The 20,337-nt window shown below is 36.8% G+C and overlaps 1 protein-coding gene across 2 annotated transcripts in view; it reads right to left on the bottom strand.

Moving 5' to 3' along the window:
- Positions 1 to 20,337, bottom strand: part of GRM7 (glutamate metabotropic receptor 7) — a 529,368-nt gene that overhangs the window by 167,848 nt on the left and 341,183 nt on the right. For both annotated transcript variants that reach the window (XM_087923708.1, XM_087923709.1), the window contains exon 5: positions 15,722 to 15,862. In XM_087923708.1, the coding sequence (XP_087779834.1) occupies positions 15,722 to 15,862 (141 nt within the window). The remainder of the gene's footprint in view (positions 1 to 15,721; positions 15,863 to 20,337) is intronic.

Here is a 20,337-nt window from a genome sequence, read left to right as displayed (position 1 = left end):
CTTTGACTTGGAGGATTTGGGTCTGAAGTATTTTTGTTTAAATTGGATTTGTTGGAACTATTATTTTGGATTGTTTTGTGGAGGCTGGCCACAGCTGTGATCGGTGGAGACTCCTGGTTGCTGCCTTTATTTGCGAGGACTGCTGCTTTCAGCCTTATCTGTTTATTTTTGGAAGGTGGGACATAACATTATTGTTCCCGACCCAAAACAAACCATCTTTCAGGTAAGATGGACTTATAAATCAACTCTGGTGTGTGATCGGAGAAGAGGAATATGTTTGCAGCGTATTTGTGAGACCAGAAAAAAAAATTTGTTGCCTGACAGAGTCCGGGAAATCTGCCAAAAAATTGATTAATTTCCATTTAGCCTGATAAGAGTCTGGGAAGTCTGCCAAAAGACGGGACATCTGTGTTAATTTATTCCTTTGAATTCGGTGTTGTGTACGTTTGAATATTTTGAGCTTTGAAACTTCGTCTGCTCATCTGAGTTTATAGGTAAGACATTACATTTTTTGCTTTCAAGCCTGAAAAACTATCATCAAACCAAGATGGATACAAAAAAGCTGCAGAATTTGATCGAGCAACAACAGTTACAGATAAATCAGCTCCTGCAAAGCAATGTGACGCTTCAGAATCAGGTAACACAATTGCTGAATTATGTTTCCAGCTCACCAAGCCCTGCTGCTGTTCCCCCTGCCCCTCCTGTGAGGAAAAGCCCAGTATCCATGCCGGAGAAATTTTCTGGGCAAATGGACATGTTTCCGGCATTTCTGGGGCAGTGTCAATTATTTATGTCCTTGAGGCCTGAAGACTTTCCAGATGATCGGGCCAGGACGGGATTCATTCTCAGCCTTTTGTCTGGGCAGGCTGCCAAATGGGCTACTCCCTTATTAGTACAGGATAGCCCATTATTAGACAATTTCCAGGGATTTCTACAACAAATAAGGGTAATGTTTGAGAACCCGATTAAATCACAAACTGTGGATAGACGGTTACGGGACATTACTCAGGGGAAACGTTCCCTTCAGGAATACGTTGCAGAATTTCGGGTGCTGTGTTTGGACTCCAACTGGAACGAACCGGCTCATATGGCTGCATTCCAGGAAGGCCTGTCTGATGCCATCAAAGATGAGCTGGTCCATGCAGAGAGGGCTTTAACTTTGGATGCATTGATAGTTCAGTGCTTACGAATCGAAGCTCGTTTGCAGCAACGTGGACGCAAACGGCTCAGTATGGAACCATCTTCGTTTTTTCGTGCACAACCCACGCCACCGAGAGTTTTCCAACCCATAGATATGACAGAGGAGCCGTTGGAGTTGGGAGCACTCCGCCCTCGCTTAACAGCACAGGAACGTTCGAGACGGTTCCAGGAAGGCTTGTGCCTTTATTGCGGGGGTCTGGGACATTTTGTTAATTACTGCAATCGGAGAGGGAACCGCGGACCCGTACCTGAAACCACTCTTGGCTCGTCAGGAAAACAGCGTAGACCTGACCTTAAGGAGGCCTTAGGTCTGGTACGTTTCACATCTAGGCCCCGCACTGAACCTGTTACAGATACTACAGTGGTTGGAATTTATGATTCACGATGGAAAAAGGGATGATTCCAGTACTTTGTGGGAAGAGTAGAAAATGAAACGGAGATCCATCATTGGCAGGATGTGACCAAGGTACATGCCCCAGACCTTGTTCGAAGATATCATGCAGAATTCCCTTCAAAACCACATCCTGAACGTAAGACTCGGGGACGGGCCCTGAGGTGGGGATAGTGTTGTGATTGGAAGGTCCAATCCTGTTAGGAACTTTGAATCTGATGACTGTTAGATCGTGGATTGACGTCAGAACCAGGGAACGTTACTCCCTTTAGTTTGATTTGATTGTGAAATGACTGTTGAATTTCAAAAGGGAATCTTAACAGTTTTGCTTGCAGTTTTGAATGAGAACGTTACTCCCTGTAGTTTGATTTGATCGTGAAATGACTGTTTGAATTTCAAAAGGGAATCCTAACAGTTTTGCTTGCAGTTTTGAATGAGAATGTTACAAGGGAGGACATTTGATTTGCAGGACCGGCCTGAACCTTCAACCTCCTCGGCTTCTCAATCAGGTTATCAGCCGGGAAGTCTTCAGGTGAAAGTAATAATTTAGATAATCGCTGGGTGGATGTCAGAAGCAGGCGTCTTCTGACGAGAAGAAACCAACGGGAGCACAGGAGGAGGGCAGATCAGTAATGAGACTAATTAGCTGCTGCTCTATAAAAGGAAGAGGGATGACTCTGCACTCTTGTCGGGAACAAATTGTCTGCAAGAAGAGCTGAAGACTTTGACTTGGAGGATTTGGGTCTGAAGTATTTTTGTTTGAATTGGATTTGTTGGAACTATTATTTTGGATTGTTTTGTGGAGGCTGGCCACAGCTGTGATCGGTGGAGACTCCTGGTTGCTGCCTTTATTTGCGAGGACTGCTGCTTTCAGCCTTATCTGTTTATTTTTGGAAGGTGGGACATAACATTCACATATTTGTCCTTAAAAATGTCATTTTGAATAATGTGAGAATTTAGATCTCAGATCAGAGGTTAGCACACTGGAGAAAGTTTATAGGAATATTTTAAAAATAATTTCCTTCCTTTAGCTATCTATATATTGGTCATAGTAAGATCTTTCTACTTGACCCAAAGGAAGAAAAATGGTTTCCGACTTAGAGGTAGGATTAATGTATTTACTTATTTTGGGGAAAAACATCTCTCAGCAATAGCTAAAAGTCTATGGAGATTCTCAGTCACCCAAGTCATGGTTGAACCAAAGGTGCTTTTTCAAGATGCAAATAAACTTTCTTGTTTGTTTGTTTTTTCGATGAAGATGTTTTGCTTCTCATCCAAGAAGCTTCTTCAGCTCAGACTGGATAGTAGGGAATGGAAGGATGTATATCCCTTGACTGGATGGTGGGGAATAATCAACTGTCTGCAAGGAATATAAATCCTTCCATTTTCCACATCCAGTCAGAGTTGATGAAGCTTTTTGGATGAGAAAGCAAAACATCTTCAAAGAAAAAAAGGAAAAAGAAAATAAAAACAAAAAGGAAAAGGAAGTCCAGTTGCCTTCTGAAAAAGCATATTTGGGTACCTCAGCAATCCACTTTCAAAGGAAACCATTCAAAGTAGCATGCATGCAGAAACTGATTTAACTCCATTCCCTCAATAGATAATAAAAGTCAACACTTTAAGATAAATGTCAATAAGCAAAGACTAAGATTAATGAAAAAGATCTCTAAAAATAAATAGCAATGTCAGAATCCCGAGGCACATAGAAATGAACCTCTTAGAATAGTCAGATCCATATTTTTAAAAACATAATAGAGATTTATCTCATGCATCCCCATGGTTTGCTAGAGGTAAAGACAGCATATTGTGAGGTTATAATTGTAACTATAATTCATTATGTTGCAGCTTTTAAAGAATTATTTTGAACTCTCTATGTATGAGGATATGGAAGTTATTTAGAATCCTTTTGGGACTGGAGTAGCATACCAAAAAAATTTCAATGAGTCAGTCAGTTGTGAAGCCTTTCAAAAATTCAGAATTTACTTTACATTTTTAATACAAATATTTCCCTACAGATCAAGCAATGTTGGATAAATTAAGAATTCTCATTTATTGGTAAAATGGGGGGGAAACTACGAAGGAAAAAGTTATTTAGCATAATATATGTATAAGATAAATAAGGAGAGCTAGTTTGGTTTAGTCAATTAAGGTGAGCCAGAAACTGGAAGACCGCTAAGTTCTAGTCCCATCTTAGGCCCAAAGCCAACTGAATGCTTTTGAGCCAATTATTCCCTCTCAGCCCTAGGAAGAGGACAATCTAAAGTTCTAAAGTTCTAAAACTTGCCAAAAACCTGCAGGGACTTGTCCAGTCCCTTGTCAGACACTGAGTCAAAGGCACTAAAATAGACAAATAAATAAAGACACATAAGTTGAATAAATACTGTACAGTTAAAAACACTGGTCATTTTCACTTAACCAACAAAAGTAGTAGTATATTTGGCTCACAGAGCACTTAGAACATATCTGCACACTTCTATATTGCATCTGTATGTAGGTATTTAGATGTAAAAGAATGCAATAAGTTTCCTTTTAAGTGTGGTGGAGCTGCTTTGGAGGAAAAAAGTTCATAGATGAAAGAATATTGCTGTGAAGTAGTAGGTGATTGGATCTTTGGTGACAGGAATGGACAAGGCCTTTTTTTTTTAGGGTGACATAAAAAGAGAGGCAACGAGGGAGGACAGTTTAGAGACGTGGAATAAAATATCTGTCAGCTTGAAATGATGTGGAAACTGCAATGCATGCAAATTGTTCTATATTCTATTTTCTCAGTAATCAGTCCTTAAAGCAAGAGAGCTCTATCTTCAGGGATTGTTAATTGCAATTAAAAAAAACTTTATTCATAAAAAAATTCCTCCTGATCTTTATTTACAACTCCTGTTAACCAACTACATCAAAGGGAAGTATTACAAGGAGGTGTTGAGAAGCTTAGGAGAAAATTGCCACAAGAAGCATATTGTTATAGTAAATCTTCTAGGGATGACAACAGGAATCAATGGACCTGGCTAAGATGAGTGTCAATGGCCTACACCAATTATTCTACACCAAGGGTGTCAAATGTGCAGTGTCATGGTGGTGTCACATAATGTATCATGACTTTTTTCCCCTTTGCTAAACCGGGCATAGGCATGGCCTATGCATGACACAATCGGCCCATGGGCCATGAGTTTGGCAGCCCTGTTCTACATTAATTGAGAGAAGGCAGTGCTATGAGGTGTTCCTCTGGCTGTTTTCTTTAGAACCAACAAAGACAAATAAACAAATAGGCCCTTGCTTGCATGCACATTTGTTCCCACTCCTATATCAACATAACAAACTCATTTGAAGTGTTAAGATTGATTTCAATGTTTAAAAAAATAAAAAAGCTACAATATTGACTCTAAAGCATTATGTTTTTTGTCAGGTACAAGGATCTATCCAGTTTACAATGAAGTGCAGGTGGTTTATATAATTCATAAGACATGTTACCTAGTTAGTTAATAGTACTGTTTGGTACTGTTAATAGTACAGTTTGGTACTGTTATATAGTACCAAATACTAAAAATGAATTGATGTCAAAAGAAGATCAAAAATGGGTTATTTGTATAATGGTACATTAAGAGTATTTTGTTTCCCTGACAAATTTATTTCCATTCCAGGCTGGGGAATAGAAGATGGGTCGATATACATTGCTTATCCTCCTGCCAAATAGCTTCCTTTGACAATTTCTGCCCAAGCATGAACTCATTGTCTGTCCCTCTGGCCGAGTTATACCTCCAAGTCAATTGCACATTTCAGATAATTGGAAAAGCTCTAGGAATCATCTTTAATTTCATATGTTGACACTTAGGATGATATCATCCTGACCTCACTTCATTCTGTCCTACTATATACAAGCCAGACAACATTTAAGATAGAAAGTAGTAAGAAGAAACAGCTATCCCTCTTGGGACTTCCTTTGTATCCATGCCAATCAAAGGGGGTACAGTTCATTGAACATAGTTTATCTGCTGGCATTGTAAAATAAATAGATTCATTCAGAGTATCAAAAACATTTGTCCATATTAAAGTAGAAACAACCAATGGACTTTGCAAAAATAACTCTTTATTGGCTCATTTGTACACAGAGGAGGGACAGTGGATTAATTTATCAGTGTTTCAATTTATATCTGCCTACTCTACTCGTATGGTAATAAAAGGCTGAAGAATACTGTATTTTTGTAGCACTCTTCTTGTTTGCACAGAACATCAAAAACTGTGCAAAATTTCAATGTCAGAGAATTTTAGAGTTTCTTTCAAATTCCTTTCTGGTAGCATTTTTGAGCCTTATTTCCTGTTGTAGACCAGAAGGTTACTTTTTGTTTTCCATTACACTTATTGCTGTCAATTTGCAGTTTTCCTGGTTATCCATGTGTTCCTGAATTAAAGGGGAGCTTCTGATCTGCTCTAAATGTGAAAATAATTATTTCACAATAACTTTCTTTGGATCAACTGAACTATTGGAAGCTAGAGGAGCTGTGGGCATCCATGAGGGGTATCCTTGGGGTGGGGAAGCAGTGGTCAAGAAGATAAATGATAATCACATAACTGGTACACTACAGAATGCAAGTACAAAAGATTAATACAGTATAGCTTTGATTGCATGTTTCAACATTGTGCCAACAATGGATACCCATGAGAGAGGCTCCATTGAATCCATACAAATTTAATTGAGATTCTATCTTCCAAGAAAAAAAAATCCTTCAGCCCCCGTCCCTATATTCTGTTTGATGGCATGCATCCTTCTAGTGCTTGACAGAAGGTATATTGAGATGGAAAAAGGAACTTGATTAAATAAGACTGCTATTTTTTGCAAGTATCCTCTGTTTTGAAATCAACAATCTGTCTTTGATATCCACTAGAGCAAAGTATGGTTGGCCACTGTAGCTGCCAGTCATCACCTCTATTTCTCAGTTTAGATTAGATTGACAGAGTTGGAAGGGACCTTGTAGGTTTTGATGAGGAAGAACTTTTATAATTGGGAACAGTTCAGGCATGCCAGTGTTTTTAATGATTTCATAGTCTACTTTTTAAAAAAGGTTTTTTGTTTGACTATTAATTGCTAGAAACCTTGGAATCATTTGCTGGCAGATAGAAAAGCTCTTAAATGGTTAGCTACCTGTCCATGACAATGGAAGAAAATATATAATAATAATAATAAAAAATAATCCAATAATGATAATAATAAAATATCTCTATACTAGATTTCATTGAAGAGAAAAGCATATCAAATGTGCCTTGAAATGTTAAGCCATTACAGATTGGGCTGTCTCTGAATACTATTGATGATCAGATAGAAGTTCCTATACTGTAATACTATCCCCATATTTCTTTTCTTGAATAACCCACCAGGAATTCAAGAATGCATGAAGTTGAAATGACTCATTCCAACTATTGCTGAGTGTAAAATATATCTGTCTGCAGTGGCCATTCACCCTCTGTTCGAAATTTCTAATGGTGGGGGAGGGATCAAGGTTGCTATATGTAGCCCATTTCACTACTAAACAGATCTTTCTGTTTAGGAAATTTCTCTTAACATTATGTTGAAGCTTTCTTTCAAGCAACTGGTCATTAGCCTACTCTTGGGTTTCAACTGAGAAGAGGTTTGGCTTCTCTTGCACCTTATTGCAGTCTTCAGGATATTTGTAGATTGCTGTTTTTTCCTCTTTAGTTTTCTTATTTGGAAATAAAACATTCCCAGCACCTTCAAGTGTTTCTCATTGTTCTTGGTTTCCATACCACTTATCATCCTAGTTGTTCATCTCCTCCAAACCCACACTATTTTCTCCATGTTCCTTTTAAAAATTGGTGCCCCAAACTGAACACAGTTTTCTAAATGCAAGATAACCAATCCTGAGTAGAAGAGGACTATGATATGTTCCTGACACAATGTCTCTGCAATAGAGATCAAGACTGTACAATCATTTTTAACAATTGAACATCACCTTGTGGTGGGTTTGGCCACATTTTCAAAAGTTTTCTTACTCAGAATTTTCCCTGTGTTAATTTATATGAGCTTAACAATAAGAATATCTGTTTCATTACTTCAGCTGAGATACCTATTTGCATATATTTATAATACTGGAAGAATGGTGATACACAGTTGTAGGACCTAGACTTTACTCTTGTGAGGCATATAAACAAGATCTAGCAATGTAATGTAGCTTATAAATTCTTACTGTAAAATTCCTGAGATTTTATGGCATTAATTTAAAACTGCCTAAAACCTAAATAAACATTCAGACTAATAAAACTAAATCCATAATAATATCTATATCCTTTAGATATTATTTTTATCTAGAGAGTTTACTTGTCATAATTATATATGTATAGATTGTTTGCCAATAATACCAAGTTGCATATAACATGTTTATTTTCTGTTTATCTAGAAATAAATTCAATAGTCTCCTGAAGCTGTATTTAAATTCATTTGAATAGACTTTATGAATATACACTAGTACAGCCTCATTTTGAGCTCCAAAGCAATAAGATTGTTATTGTTGTTGCTGCTGCTGTTGTTGGAAAATCTCATAGAGATGTACATCAAAGTGGATGTCAGGATAATATGGGTGAAGCTATAACTGCAACACACAGTATACAGAAAAACAGGTACTCCATTAAATTTTTACTGATATCCTTTTCAATAGAGGAAAAATAGAAGCTCATAAAGCTAGAAATATTCACCTTAAATAATATGGAAAATCGCCATCAGAGGAAGGAGTGGTCTAAGGGAAAAATGAATGGTCTAAGTAAATACATTTTAGGCATCTTAGGTATTTAGCTTCTCAAATGATCTTGCCAAAAGCAGAATACCTTTGGAGTTGATGCTTTAATCTGGTAAAATGCAATACAGTCATACTAGGAGTGAATGGATTTTAAAAATTCCAGTTCAACCTATGGCCTGTCTTTCCTTTCTTGCAGAATATTTATGATTCATTTTAAAATCAGTGCAACCATGTGTTCTTTTGCTTTTTAATCCAATGTTTTGCCAAGGGTCTTTTTTTTTTTTTAACCACTGTGTAAAATGGTGTTTAGCATTCTTCCCAAAGGCTTACATAAAACGAGGCTTTGATTTGTTTAATCAATGTTTAGGGAGAAATACAACTGGTTGGATGTATACATTTACATTATATGTCACAAAATTGGTATCAACCATTAACAACCACATATATCTTTTTTGTAGGATGATCTGTCCGCCATTAAAAATCAAATTAAGTTCATCTGTCTTTCTGCTGTTTGTCCTTTTCTTCTCTTAACTGCCATCATTCCCAGCATTATAGAATTCTCAAGGGAGTTTGACATACACCATCATTGAAGCCTGGGAATTTATGCCTGAAAAAGAACTCTGGATTAATTTGGATCCATTTATTTCCTATATGTTGGCTCAGTGGTTAGAATGCAGTACTGCAGTCTGCTTTTGCTGACTGCCAACTGCCTGAAGTTTGGCAGTTCAAATCCCACCAGGCTTAAGGTTGATTCAGCCTTCTATCCTTCTGAGGCTGATAAAATGAGGACCCAAATTGTTGGGGGCAATATGCTGACTTTGTAAACCGCTTAGAGAGGGCTGTAAAGCACTGTGAAGCAGTATATAAGTCCAAGTGGAAATTTAAAAAGTTCTTTTCTATCTGGAACAGAGTTTGGTTTTGTAAAAAAAAAAAGAGTAATAATAAGAAGATGGTTTAAGCCTGAACCAAGCAGAATATAAGCATTCAGTAATATTTTTCATGTTTCTTCATTGGTCTTCTTTATTTCCTTTTAATTTGTGATTTTAACTTGCAGGTTAAAGTTTGTGAATAAATGTGGGCATGAATCACATTTTCTGATAAAACAATAATTTAAATTGCAGTTTACAATCAGAAGGATTTCAACATCTACCAAAGGGTCAAAATAAAGGAAAACCTTAAGGTGTCAAGCATCCAGACAAAATCCATGATATCAATCACTCTGAGAAGTTATCTCTCCAATTGATTTATTAGGAACAGATCTGGCACATTCAAAAGCAATTTCCCAGGTGAAAGCTTTTTCCCGTGTTACACAGAATCCACATTCTCTTCTCCCTTCTCTCCTCCCATTTCTACACTTCATAAATCATAAGAACCAATTAACTGCAAATGCAAATTCTTAATACAACACACAAAATAACTTTGAACTTTTCAACTCCTCTAACTCCTCTAAAAGAAAAATACGTGGCAGCTGAATTTCAAAGCTGACATAAGGAAGATGAAACATATAAGACCATTTATACCTGGTACAGAGTTTTGAGTTGTCCCGATAAAAATAACTAACAAACAATACTGTACTCTCTTATTCAATTTGTCAAAAAAAAAAAAAAACTCCATGAAAATTTCATTAAAATAGAATTCCATGAAAATTGAAATTCTGTGACCATTATCTGAATGGAAGGTAATATTCTTAGACATATTTAATGTTTTTGAAACCCAAAGATAAACTCCCAAAAATGTATTCTGTTATGTTTCCTAGTCATGATCCCCCTATTACTCTTAAGGCTAGTGAGAAATGGTTGGAGGATTTTGAAAGGTCATTTGTGTTTTTATCCACCAGTCCAATGTGGCTGGTGTTTAATTGTTATAGCTGATTTCAAGCTCACTAGTACAATTCTTTCAGTGGCTTGTCAAATTCACACAGAATAATATACACTAGGATATTCAAATGTTAGAAATCCTGTATTATTCTTATCTTTACACTTTGGCTTCTTGTGAAAGAAACACTCCAAAGTTTCTGCTTCATGATAAATACCTGATAGGAAAGTTGCTTGGTTTACTGCTTGAGACACAAGGAGCAACAGGACTAATCAGAGTGATTAATGATAGGTACAGTAGAACCTCTGGTCATGACCATAATTCATTCAATAAGTTTGGTCGCAATCCGATTTGGTTGTGACCCAAACCTAATTTTGGAAATTTGCTACTTACACAAAAAAATGGTGCAGAAGGGGAAATGGGTCACTAAACAAAAAAAATCATGAATTTTTTTGTCGGAACCTGATTTGGTGGTGGTCAGAAGCATTCGTGACCAGAGGTTCTAATGTAAATTGGAATTTTTCAATCTTTTATCATTTTATCATATGAAAGGATCCCATGTCTGTGCCATGAAATAGCAAATTAATGATTGATGATGACAAATAAATGTCCTGAAATATATCAGGATTAATCCAGGATAGTTTTCTTTTTTTTGTCATAGTTCAAACATTTACCAGTATTCTTGTAATCTATGTTTTAAAAGCAAAGTTCCTATTCTAAAGCTTTCAAAATGCAAGTACCATTCCAAAGCTCTGTTTGTACCCTGTGACTGTCTCCTATTTTCCACTGGATTAATTTTTAATGTGGCATAAAGGAAAATGATTAAACACATGTGGAGTAATTATAGCATTATCCATAATTAATTTAATTTAATAATTTATTTTAATTGTTGTCCTGACTCTACCCATCTTTTGAAGAGTTTTTTGAAGAGTTCCATGCCATGCAAAAATACTTTTTATTTCTTCTTTTCACTACTTGCCTCAAAATGTCAACTTGAAATATGTATGAATTCTCCAAAATCAAGTAGAATGGGATGTGGGAGTGGCCTTGGGGAAAATGGGGAAAAGATGCTGCCTAGGAAATAATCAGACAAAAGAGGCAAAAGCCTCCAGTGGCTTCACAGTCAGTACAGAAAAAATGGAAAGAACCTTCCAGCAGGAAGTTTTGTATTTTCAGGCTTTCAAGATTCTGTTAATGTAGTTTCATAATAATGTAGATCTACCTCATCTAATCTTGTTTCCCATCTGGTTTGTCTGCAAGTGCTGACATCAATCTTGCCTCCTACTCCCTTCTTTAAAAAAAAAAAGAATTTCAAGAACAGTCTTTCCATCCTCAAGGAATCCTACTAAGCACTGAGCATCTGGCAGCTGTACTGCTACAGCACCAAGAACAAGTAGATGACCAACATACAGAATGCCATGATACAACTAACACAGCAGTTGGGGCAGACCCTCGGTGGCACAGTGGTTAGAGTGCTGTACAATTTGGCAGTTCAAATCCCACCAGGCTCAAGGTTGACTCAGCCTTCCATCCTTCCAAAGGGGGTAACATGAGGACCCAGATTGTTGTGAGCAATATACTGAATCTGTAAAACCACTTAGAGAGGGCTGTAAAGCACTATAAAGTGGTATATAAGTCTAAGTGCTGTCTTACCCTATGGCCTCAGAATAGATAGCAGCTCAATTAATGCACATTTTCCCATGTAAACTTTCTAGAGAAGTTTAAAGGGAGTCAGGATCCATTTGTCATTTGGTATGAAATGTTTATGGCTGGAAGACTGGTGGGATTTGTCACTGATCGTACCAAAATGACTTTTATACTGAGCCTCTGGAAGGAAGTAGCTGCTAAGTGGGCAATACTATTCATTGAGGATAATTATTCAGTTTTAGATAACTACCAAGGTTTCATGAGTAAACTTAAAGTATTTTGGGAATCCTATATAGAGCTAGTTGACAGATTCGGAAGCTCAACCAGGGACAAGGAAGAATAACATTTTAAGTTGTTTGTTGGAGGTGTAGGGTGGAATGATTTAGCCTAACTGACCAGTTTACAGAATGGCTAGCCAATGACTTGAGAGACAATTTGGCACCCCAAATACCCTGAAATGGCTCTATCAATGTTGTGTAATCAATATTGTGTAATGTCAATACCTGACTGGAAAGATTGAAGCAACAAAGAAGTGGGAAAGGGGAAAGAAACTTACAGCCTGTCATGTCTCCCAATGACCTCTTTGGAATACAACATTAGAGAACCCATGCAAAACAAGGTAGCCAGGAGATCATTGGCACCCAGAGAGAAGCAAAAGAAGAGATTAAGGACTATGCTTTTACTGTGACTCCCCATGTGAGCTGTGGTGGCACAGTGGTTAGAATGCAGTATTGCAGACTACTTCAGCTGATTGCAAATTGCCAGCGCTTTGGCAATTCAAATCTCATGGGCTCAAGGTTGATTCAACCTTCTATCTTTCTGAGGTCAGTAAAATGAAGACCCAGATTGTTGGGGCAATATGCTGACTCTGTAAATTGCTTAGAGAGGGCTGCAAAGCATTGCAAAGTAGTATATAAATCTAAGTGCTAAGTGCTATTGCTATCTCCCAATGTAGCCAGATCATGCCTAGTAAAAACATAAATGATGGTCACAATTAATAAGGTATAAAAGTTGCAAATCAGTGGAGCATGGAACTAACCAATGTCCAGTTCAGTCCCAGACAACATCTCAGGGAAATTTCACCAGCCCTCTTCTAGCAACTCTGTGGAGGGGGGAAATCTACCATTTTAGTCAACTGAGCACAGTCAAGTGTATTCAATTATCCCTATTATTGTCACCAGATTCCAGGCAGAAAGTGGAGTTTTCTGCTGTTCCTGAAGCAATTACCTATGTCATAGATTCAGAAACAGTACAGAAACTGATTCGAAAGTATTGACAGGCAACTGCAAAAAGCAGGATGATTCTTACCCATAGTTCCTCAAAGATAACACATAATGCTTATCACTTTATGTAACTGCCTTCTTACAAGTACCCATAATCCGGGAAATAGAGTAACTTCAGCTTACTCATTTACAAGACGGAAACAAGGAACACTTTCATTTTCCTCACCTACATTCCAACAGTATCACTTATTAGCAGTGAAAGCTGAGTCTCCCCCATCCCAACTCCATTGCAGAACAAGGAAAGATCAGCACTGCCAGAAAAATATTCAAACTTTGCAGATGTGTTTGGGAGAAAGAGATAGTTATCCCATGTCTACATGGAATTAGTAATCTTCAAAGAACGTCTAGATATCAACCTCACAAAGAGATACATCATCTCTCTCAATTCACTAGCATTATGCAAACAAATGTATCAGATTTAGTGATAGAAGTAGTCCTACTCTATACAGAGAAAAAGGGAGAGGGGTATTTACTTCATCCATTACATAAACGGGGATCCTTATCACATGACCACTGTTTAGCACATTGTAACTTTGAACAATTGCTGAATAAGTGGTCATAACCTCAAAAATACTTGTATTGCATATATTTAGGACATTTTAAAAAAAGTAGTAGCAATTGTTTACTAAATAATAATATAAATATTGTTGGTCTCACTGTCAGCTAGATATGTAGGCTATATTATTATTTAGCAATCATGAAGACATTTAAAAAGAAACTAGCTTTATTTTTATTTTTGCTTTTCTTATTTTCATGCAACTACTTTTATTCTGCTTTTGCAGTTTGAATAATCACAAAGCTATCCCACTAGTTATTTTATACATATATAGCAATTACCTTAACTTTATAGGATTATCATCCTTTTAGATATCCTGCCAGATTTTATAATCCTGAAGTCTTCCAGATTTCTGAACAATTAATTTTTTGTTTGCTTTCTACATTGAAATGATCATGCCCTTGGCAGAATAATCTTGCAGAAAAAATCTGCATATTTAGATTGCATTTTTTTTACCTCCAGGAAGTGCTGCTGAATTAAACATTATAGTAATTGAGTACTCATACACTTTAAGTACCCACCTGGCATTTTTAGTATATTTTAAAGTCTTAAAGCCCTCACTCCCTTTATGCAATGAAGATGAATCTGGTCTTTCCCTTTCCATCTCATTCTTTGACTGTCATTTTTACTCTCCCTTTCATTTTGCCTGATCCTAAACAATTTTTAAGGAAGCAAAAGTTACAACCTAATATTACCTGGCTGATCTCAACAGGCTAAAATAATTGCATTAATTATGTTGCCATTAATTAGGTTGCCATATAAGATTAAGACATGGCAGATCCCAGTTCTATAAATTAGACTAATGGTCCTGTTGGGAAGAAAGTATTGGTCCTGTTGGGAAGAAAGCTATGTGGCCAGCAAAAGAAATCTAAATATTATTAAATAATTAATAAGATTTTCCAACCTGATATCCACCAGGTATGGAGTATTCTGAGCTAAGAGAGGTTCAGTTGTGATATTGCTTGCTGTAAAAAAACAAGTCATAGTCACCAGCCAAGATACTTACTAACAGAAGATCAGACAAATGCATAGAAGAAAAGGTTATTCATAACTATTCACTGAACAACTTTACCCCACCTTCACTGTGGAAAACAAAAAGTGTATTGCTGATACAGGATAATATTTGTAGCTCAGAGTTGAAATGATGAGTGCTTGATGCTCTTTAACTTTAGTTGTTTTGTTATAGACATTTCATTACACAAACTTGGTAACATCATCAGTGCTGATGGGGAGTGGGGTTTGCTCTCATTTTAATTTGCTCTCAACTTACCTATCCTGGCATTCATTTATTGTATAGACCTGTGCCCTTGAAACACTTTCTGCTAAAAAAAGAGGACAACCTAAGGCAGTAAGTTTCTTAGATCACAACTCCCAGAGACCATCTGAAGCTTGGCAGAAATGGTAATTCTTGATTTGATTGAAAATATTCAAATATATGCTTGGAAAGTAGGCTTATTGATTTTATTTATTCATTATATTTAGAATATCTATGCAGTTGCCTATATTCTATCAAATTCTGGGTAGCTCCCAACCAGCCCAGCTCAATTAAAGATGCACTTTTAATGAACTGAAATCTCAGTGAATTAAAACAACATTTAATGTATGAGGTCTTAGTTTCATCCACCATGGCATATCATTGAAAGATCAGAAATGGCCTTTAATCCAGAGAAGTTGCACATCTGTTTTGAAGAATCATTACCACAATTACAATAAGAAGCACAAAGGATGCTTCAGTTACAAGATAAGATGTACCATTAGTTTCTAGTCCTATAGCTATAAAGAGTCCACTGTCCATAAGACAATTGTATAAATAAATCTTTCAAAATGTACTCCCTTTTCTTGAGCCAAAAAGAAAAACCTTTGAAAAATATCAATTATCACAAGATAAAGGGAACAAATGTATTGTAGTTAATTATTCTTCCTGTTCTTGCATGTTATATTCTTTTTTGTTTCATTTTCATGTTTTAAATTAATTTTTCACTTTCTCTTCTCACTTTTCAGTCTAAATGTGTTTCTTTGTAACAGTCACACAGACATCCCCATGCAAGTTGAGTAAAATGTTAGAAAAGCAGAATGAGAATTAAATTACCAGTGCATTTACGATCCGTGTCTTCCTTTTTTGACCCACTAATTGTTAACTTGCAGTTGAAGTTTTCTTCCCAATATTCTGCAAACCATACATTTCTTCTGTTGTTTTCCAATGTGCGGGATGTAAAATAGGTATCAAATCCTAAAAAGACAGAGACAACAAAAGTTGCTTTTTTATAAAAAGAAGTAGAATACAAGAATATTTTAAGTCTCCAAGTAGGAACAAGGAAAAAATAGAAATTGAGCATTAGTAATTAGAAAGGAAGACAGAGAGGAAGGCAGCCACCAAATGTACTCTTTAATAACTCACATTATCTATATAGTAATGTTGAGATTAACAGACTCATCCCAGGTTTTACTTTGATGGGAGAGAAAGGATAAATTTTCTGTTCTATATCCATGCCGTAATTGTATGTACAGTACTTCCAACATGTGTCTTTCCTTAAAACAACAAAATTGAATGTTATAATAAAATAGTTATGTGTACTTAGGGTACTAGTTCACTCTAATTCATAAAATTTGGAGATCTATATTAGTTGATTTATAAATTCAGCTATATTTGGCCTCTGTGTGTTGCTTTGGTTCTTCCCACTAAAACATAATGCAAATGTTGTAATGTTGCTTCTGTGTATGCATTTGGGACAAAACTATATTAATGAAAAATGTATGAGTCATTCCACCAAAAGCCATTTGTTCCCATAATGTAAGGCATAAACAGAATGAAATAACTATTTTTAAAAAATCACAATTTTAGCAAATTACCTTCAACTGCCAACTCACAAGTCAGCTTTACAGATTTTAAAAGTCTAAGACTATATCACCCAAATCACTGATTTTCATCAGGTTTTGTTCTACAGGTTCCAATTTGGGTTGGTCACCAGGACTAGAGGTTTAGTCTTTCAAGCTTTTGGACTCATGCTGGAGCCCATTCTCAGGGAATTTCTCTTTACCGGATACCAGTTTTTATATACCAGTTTTTATTCTCTTGGCATTGCCTTATGAGTAGATGATATGTGTGTTGACCTGATAAATCATATGGTCTGGATTCCTTTAGCTTCTGCTGTTTTGTTTACAGAAAAGGAGCAGAAGCAGCTTCAGAGCAATGCAGAGAACCATTGTAATAAATCAATGGACACAACAGCTCAATCCTAGCCTTACATTCTGAATGCTGACCTTTGCATCCGAGGCATATAAAGTTCCCAGGAGAAGAAGGATTGGGGGTGGGTGGGGGAGGGAGTGGCAGAGGGATGGGAGTGTCAAATTGCAATTTTCAGTTTGGGCAATGAGGCTCTGACAGCTATTCATGGGACTTCGTGCAGCATGAAAGAGCAATGACTAGCTGTGATAACTGAACTGTCAGCACAACTCATACATTACAGGATTATAAATCTTTTGCAAAGCTCGATGGTATCAGGTATCTGAATGACTGAGCTCTAAATGGAATTCTGCTTTTGTTTTATCTCAGTCTGTCTCTGAGTGCCTGCGAGCACCCACACATGAGTATGTATTCCTTACTTCTCACATTAACAAAATAAAGTACGTACCTGCTTGATTATGTCACGCAGAGAAATGCAGTTGGGTTATACAGCGCTGACTACATAAGTTCATCAAAGTTTTGGGAAATCATTGGTACAAAAACCAAATCCAAACTAATGAATACAAAAAATGATTGGGGTTGGTAAAATGAGGGCCCAGATTGTTGTTGACTGCTGACTCTTGTAAATTGCTTAGAAAATGCTGTAAGGTGCTATGAAGCTGTGTATAAGTCCAAGTGCTATTGTTATTATGTGACCACAGTTTTTGTTTTCTTTAGGAAAAGTAGTACTGTTTAGGTAGAAATAGAAGGAAAAGGAAACTACCTTTCTAATTACAAGAGATAGCCTTGACCTGGAATATAAACTATTTTAGGCTTCATTGTGTATTTGATGATTTAATCCTAAATACGGTATTTATCTGGTAACATTGTATTGCCAACTAAAGCATACAAAACCTTTGCCAGACCAATTCTTGAATACAGTTCATCCGTCTAGAATCCACACTGTATATTGGACATTAACACGATTGAGCGGGTCCAGAGGTATTGCACAAGAAGAGTACTCCATTTGTCTACTCAAAATAGAATTCCCTATGTCTCCAGGCTTGAAATTCTGGACTTGGACAATCTGCCTGCAGTCTGATCTAAGCATAGATCAGCAGACATAAAATTGTCTGCTACAATGTTTTACCCATCAACAACTTCTTCAGCTTCAACCACAATAATACACGGACAAACAATCAATACAAACTCAAGCTAAATAGCTTTAAACTTGATTGCAGAAAATACAACTTCAGGAACAAAGTGGTCAACGCCTGGAATGCTGTACCCGATTCTGTTGTAACAGCCTCAAACCCTCACAGCTTCAACCTCAAATTGTCTACCATGGACCTCACCTCATTCCTAAGAGGTCTGTAAAGGGGGTGTGCATAAGCGTACCAGAGTGCCTACCATCCCTGTCTTCTGTCCCCATTTATCTGTATTTACTTCCTTTGTTTATATTTATGTTTATACCTATACCTGCTATCTTGTACATGTTTGACAAACAAATAAATAAAAAAAAGGAATACATTTTATTAATTGGTAAAGAGAAAATGTGATCAGGTCAATTAAAACTGTACATAGGGTGACAACAATGCATATTTTGATGTTCAGAACTCACTATGCCAACCTTACTAGAAATCAGGCACATGCTTAAATCCCATCCAATTTTCTTTTCTTGTTCCTCTAGAAGTTCCCAGACAGAGAAGTAGGAAACCGTGTCAAAGAATAAAAAGAGACAAGGAGAACATAGAATGGGAGGAACAGAAGAACACATGAAACAAATGAAAATGTACTCCTTTTGGGATTCAGCCAAATAGTATCATTTTCTTCTACATGCCAATCCTTCCCCTCAAATAAAAAGGACATCACATTAGTTGTAACAGCCAAAAGATTTATCCTGTCTACATTCAAAGGGAAATTAAATATATATATTTAAAAATGTTCTTGTCTCTCTAGTCTTTAAACTGAAATCATGATTCAATAATGTTGAGATCAATATTTGCCAAATGCCTCCATTTTGTTCCAAAAATATTGAAATTAAGCAAGAGGATTTTCACAGCAATGCATTTATACTTGGATTAGAATGACTAGTTAGAACCATGATAAATGTTTACTGCAGTTTCCACCACTGTTACATAAAAAGCATTGTAATCAGCTTAATATTTGCTTAATTAGCCAAACCAGCAATAATGTTAACACTCAAAAGCTTCCTTTTATTGACAATATAAATACCCTACTTATTTTCATTCATGAAATATTGACTTCTTTTTGCATAGCACATTTAATATTTTCTTCTTTATTCACACATAAAATATCTTTTGAATCAAAATCATGCAAGCCATTTTATATTCATTACCATAAAAAAAAAAGAAAGGTGTCTTTCAGGTCATGAAAACTAAAAAATTTAGATTGGTTATTCTGTACAGGTAAACTCAACTTAGAGCAATTCATTTAGTGACTGTTCAAAGTTACAACAGCACTGAAAAAAAGTGACTTATGACTGTTTTCACAGTTACAATCTTTGCAGCATTGTCATGATCATGTGATCAAAATTCAGAGGCTTGGCAACTGGTTCATATTTATGACCATTATTGTCTCCCAAGCTGATGTGATCATCACCTTTTGTGACCTTCTGACAAGTGGTTTTCAAGATGGCTACGCTCATGGATACTGTGGCTGGCCACTCCTTCTTTCAGTGTATCCCTCTTAGGAGGCAGGCTCTGCCTATAATAAAGACAGTGAAATCTTGGCCAGAAGTTGCTTCCCAACAACTTCAGGATTGTTTTGAGAGCACAGATTGGGACATCTTTTACCACCCTGACCAAGAGAAGCACACTGCAACTGTTCTGGGGTATATCAAACATTGCACAGATACTATCACTGTGGATAAACGTATTGGGATCTATCCCAATCAGAAACCCTGGATGACCAAGGAAGTCCAGAGCCTCTTGAGTGACAGGACCAAGGCCTTTGGGTCCGGTGATGGGGCAAGATACAGTGTTGCCAGAGCTAATCTGAAGAAAGGTATTTGGAAGGCCAAGACTGATTATAAGAGGAAGATTGAGGAATTTTTATAGCAATAACATGACACAGGTGTGGAAGAGATTCAACAGATTACCAACCATCAACCGACCAATGTCATCCCTGCTGAAGGGGATGCTTCATTGGCAGAGGAACTGAATCATTTCTTTGCTCACTTTGAAGTGGAGACATCAGAGACAGATAAAACATAATCACCAACCAATTGTAGCCCCCACTTCATTGTGGAGGAACAGGAGGTGAGAGCATACTGAGGGCTGTGGACCCTAGAAAGGCTGCCGGTCCTGACGGTATCTCTAGCCAAGTGCTTAAAGACTGTGCTGATCAGTTGGCTGGAGTCTTTACCAGGATTTTCAATCAGTCTTTATCCTAGTCCACTATTCCATCTTGTTTTAAGGCTTCCACCATTGTTCTGCTGCCAAAGAAATTCCCTATCAACACCAGTTTTCATGCAGAAGAAATAGATCTACAGAGGACGCTATAGCCATCACTCTTCACAC

This window comes from Pseudonaja textilis, chromosome 2 (assembly GCF_049901715.1).
Source record: "Pseudonaja textilis isolate UNSWEBS1 chromosome 2, rPseTex1.2, whole genome shotgun sequence".
Taxonomy (NCBI): Eukaryota; Metazoa; Chordata; class Lepidosauria; order Squamata; family Elapidae; genus Pseudonaja; species Pseudonaja textilis.
This window is presented reverse-complemented; position numbering and strand designations above follow the sequence as displayed.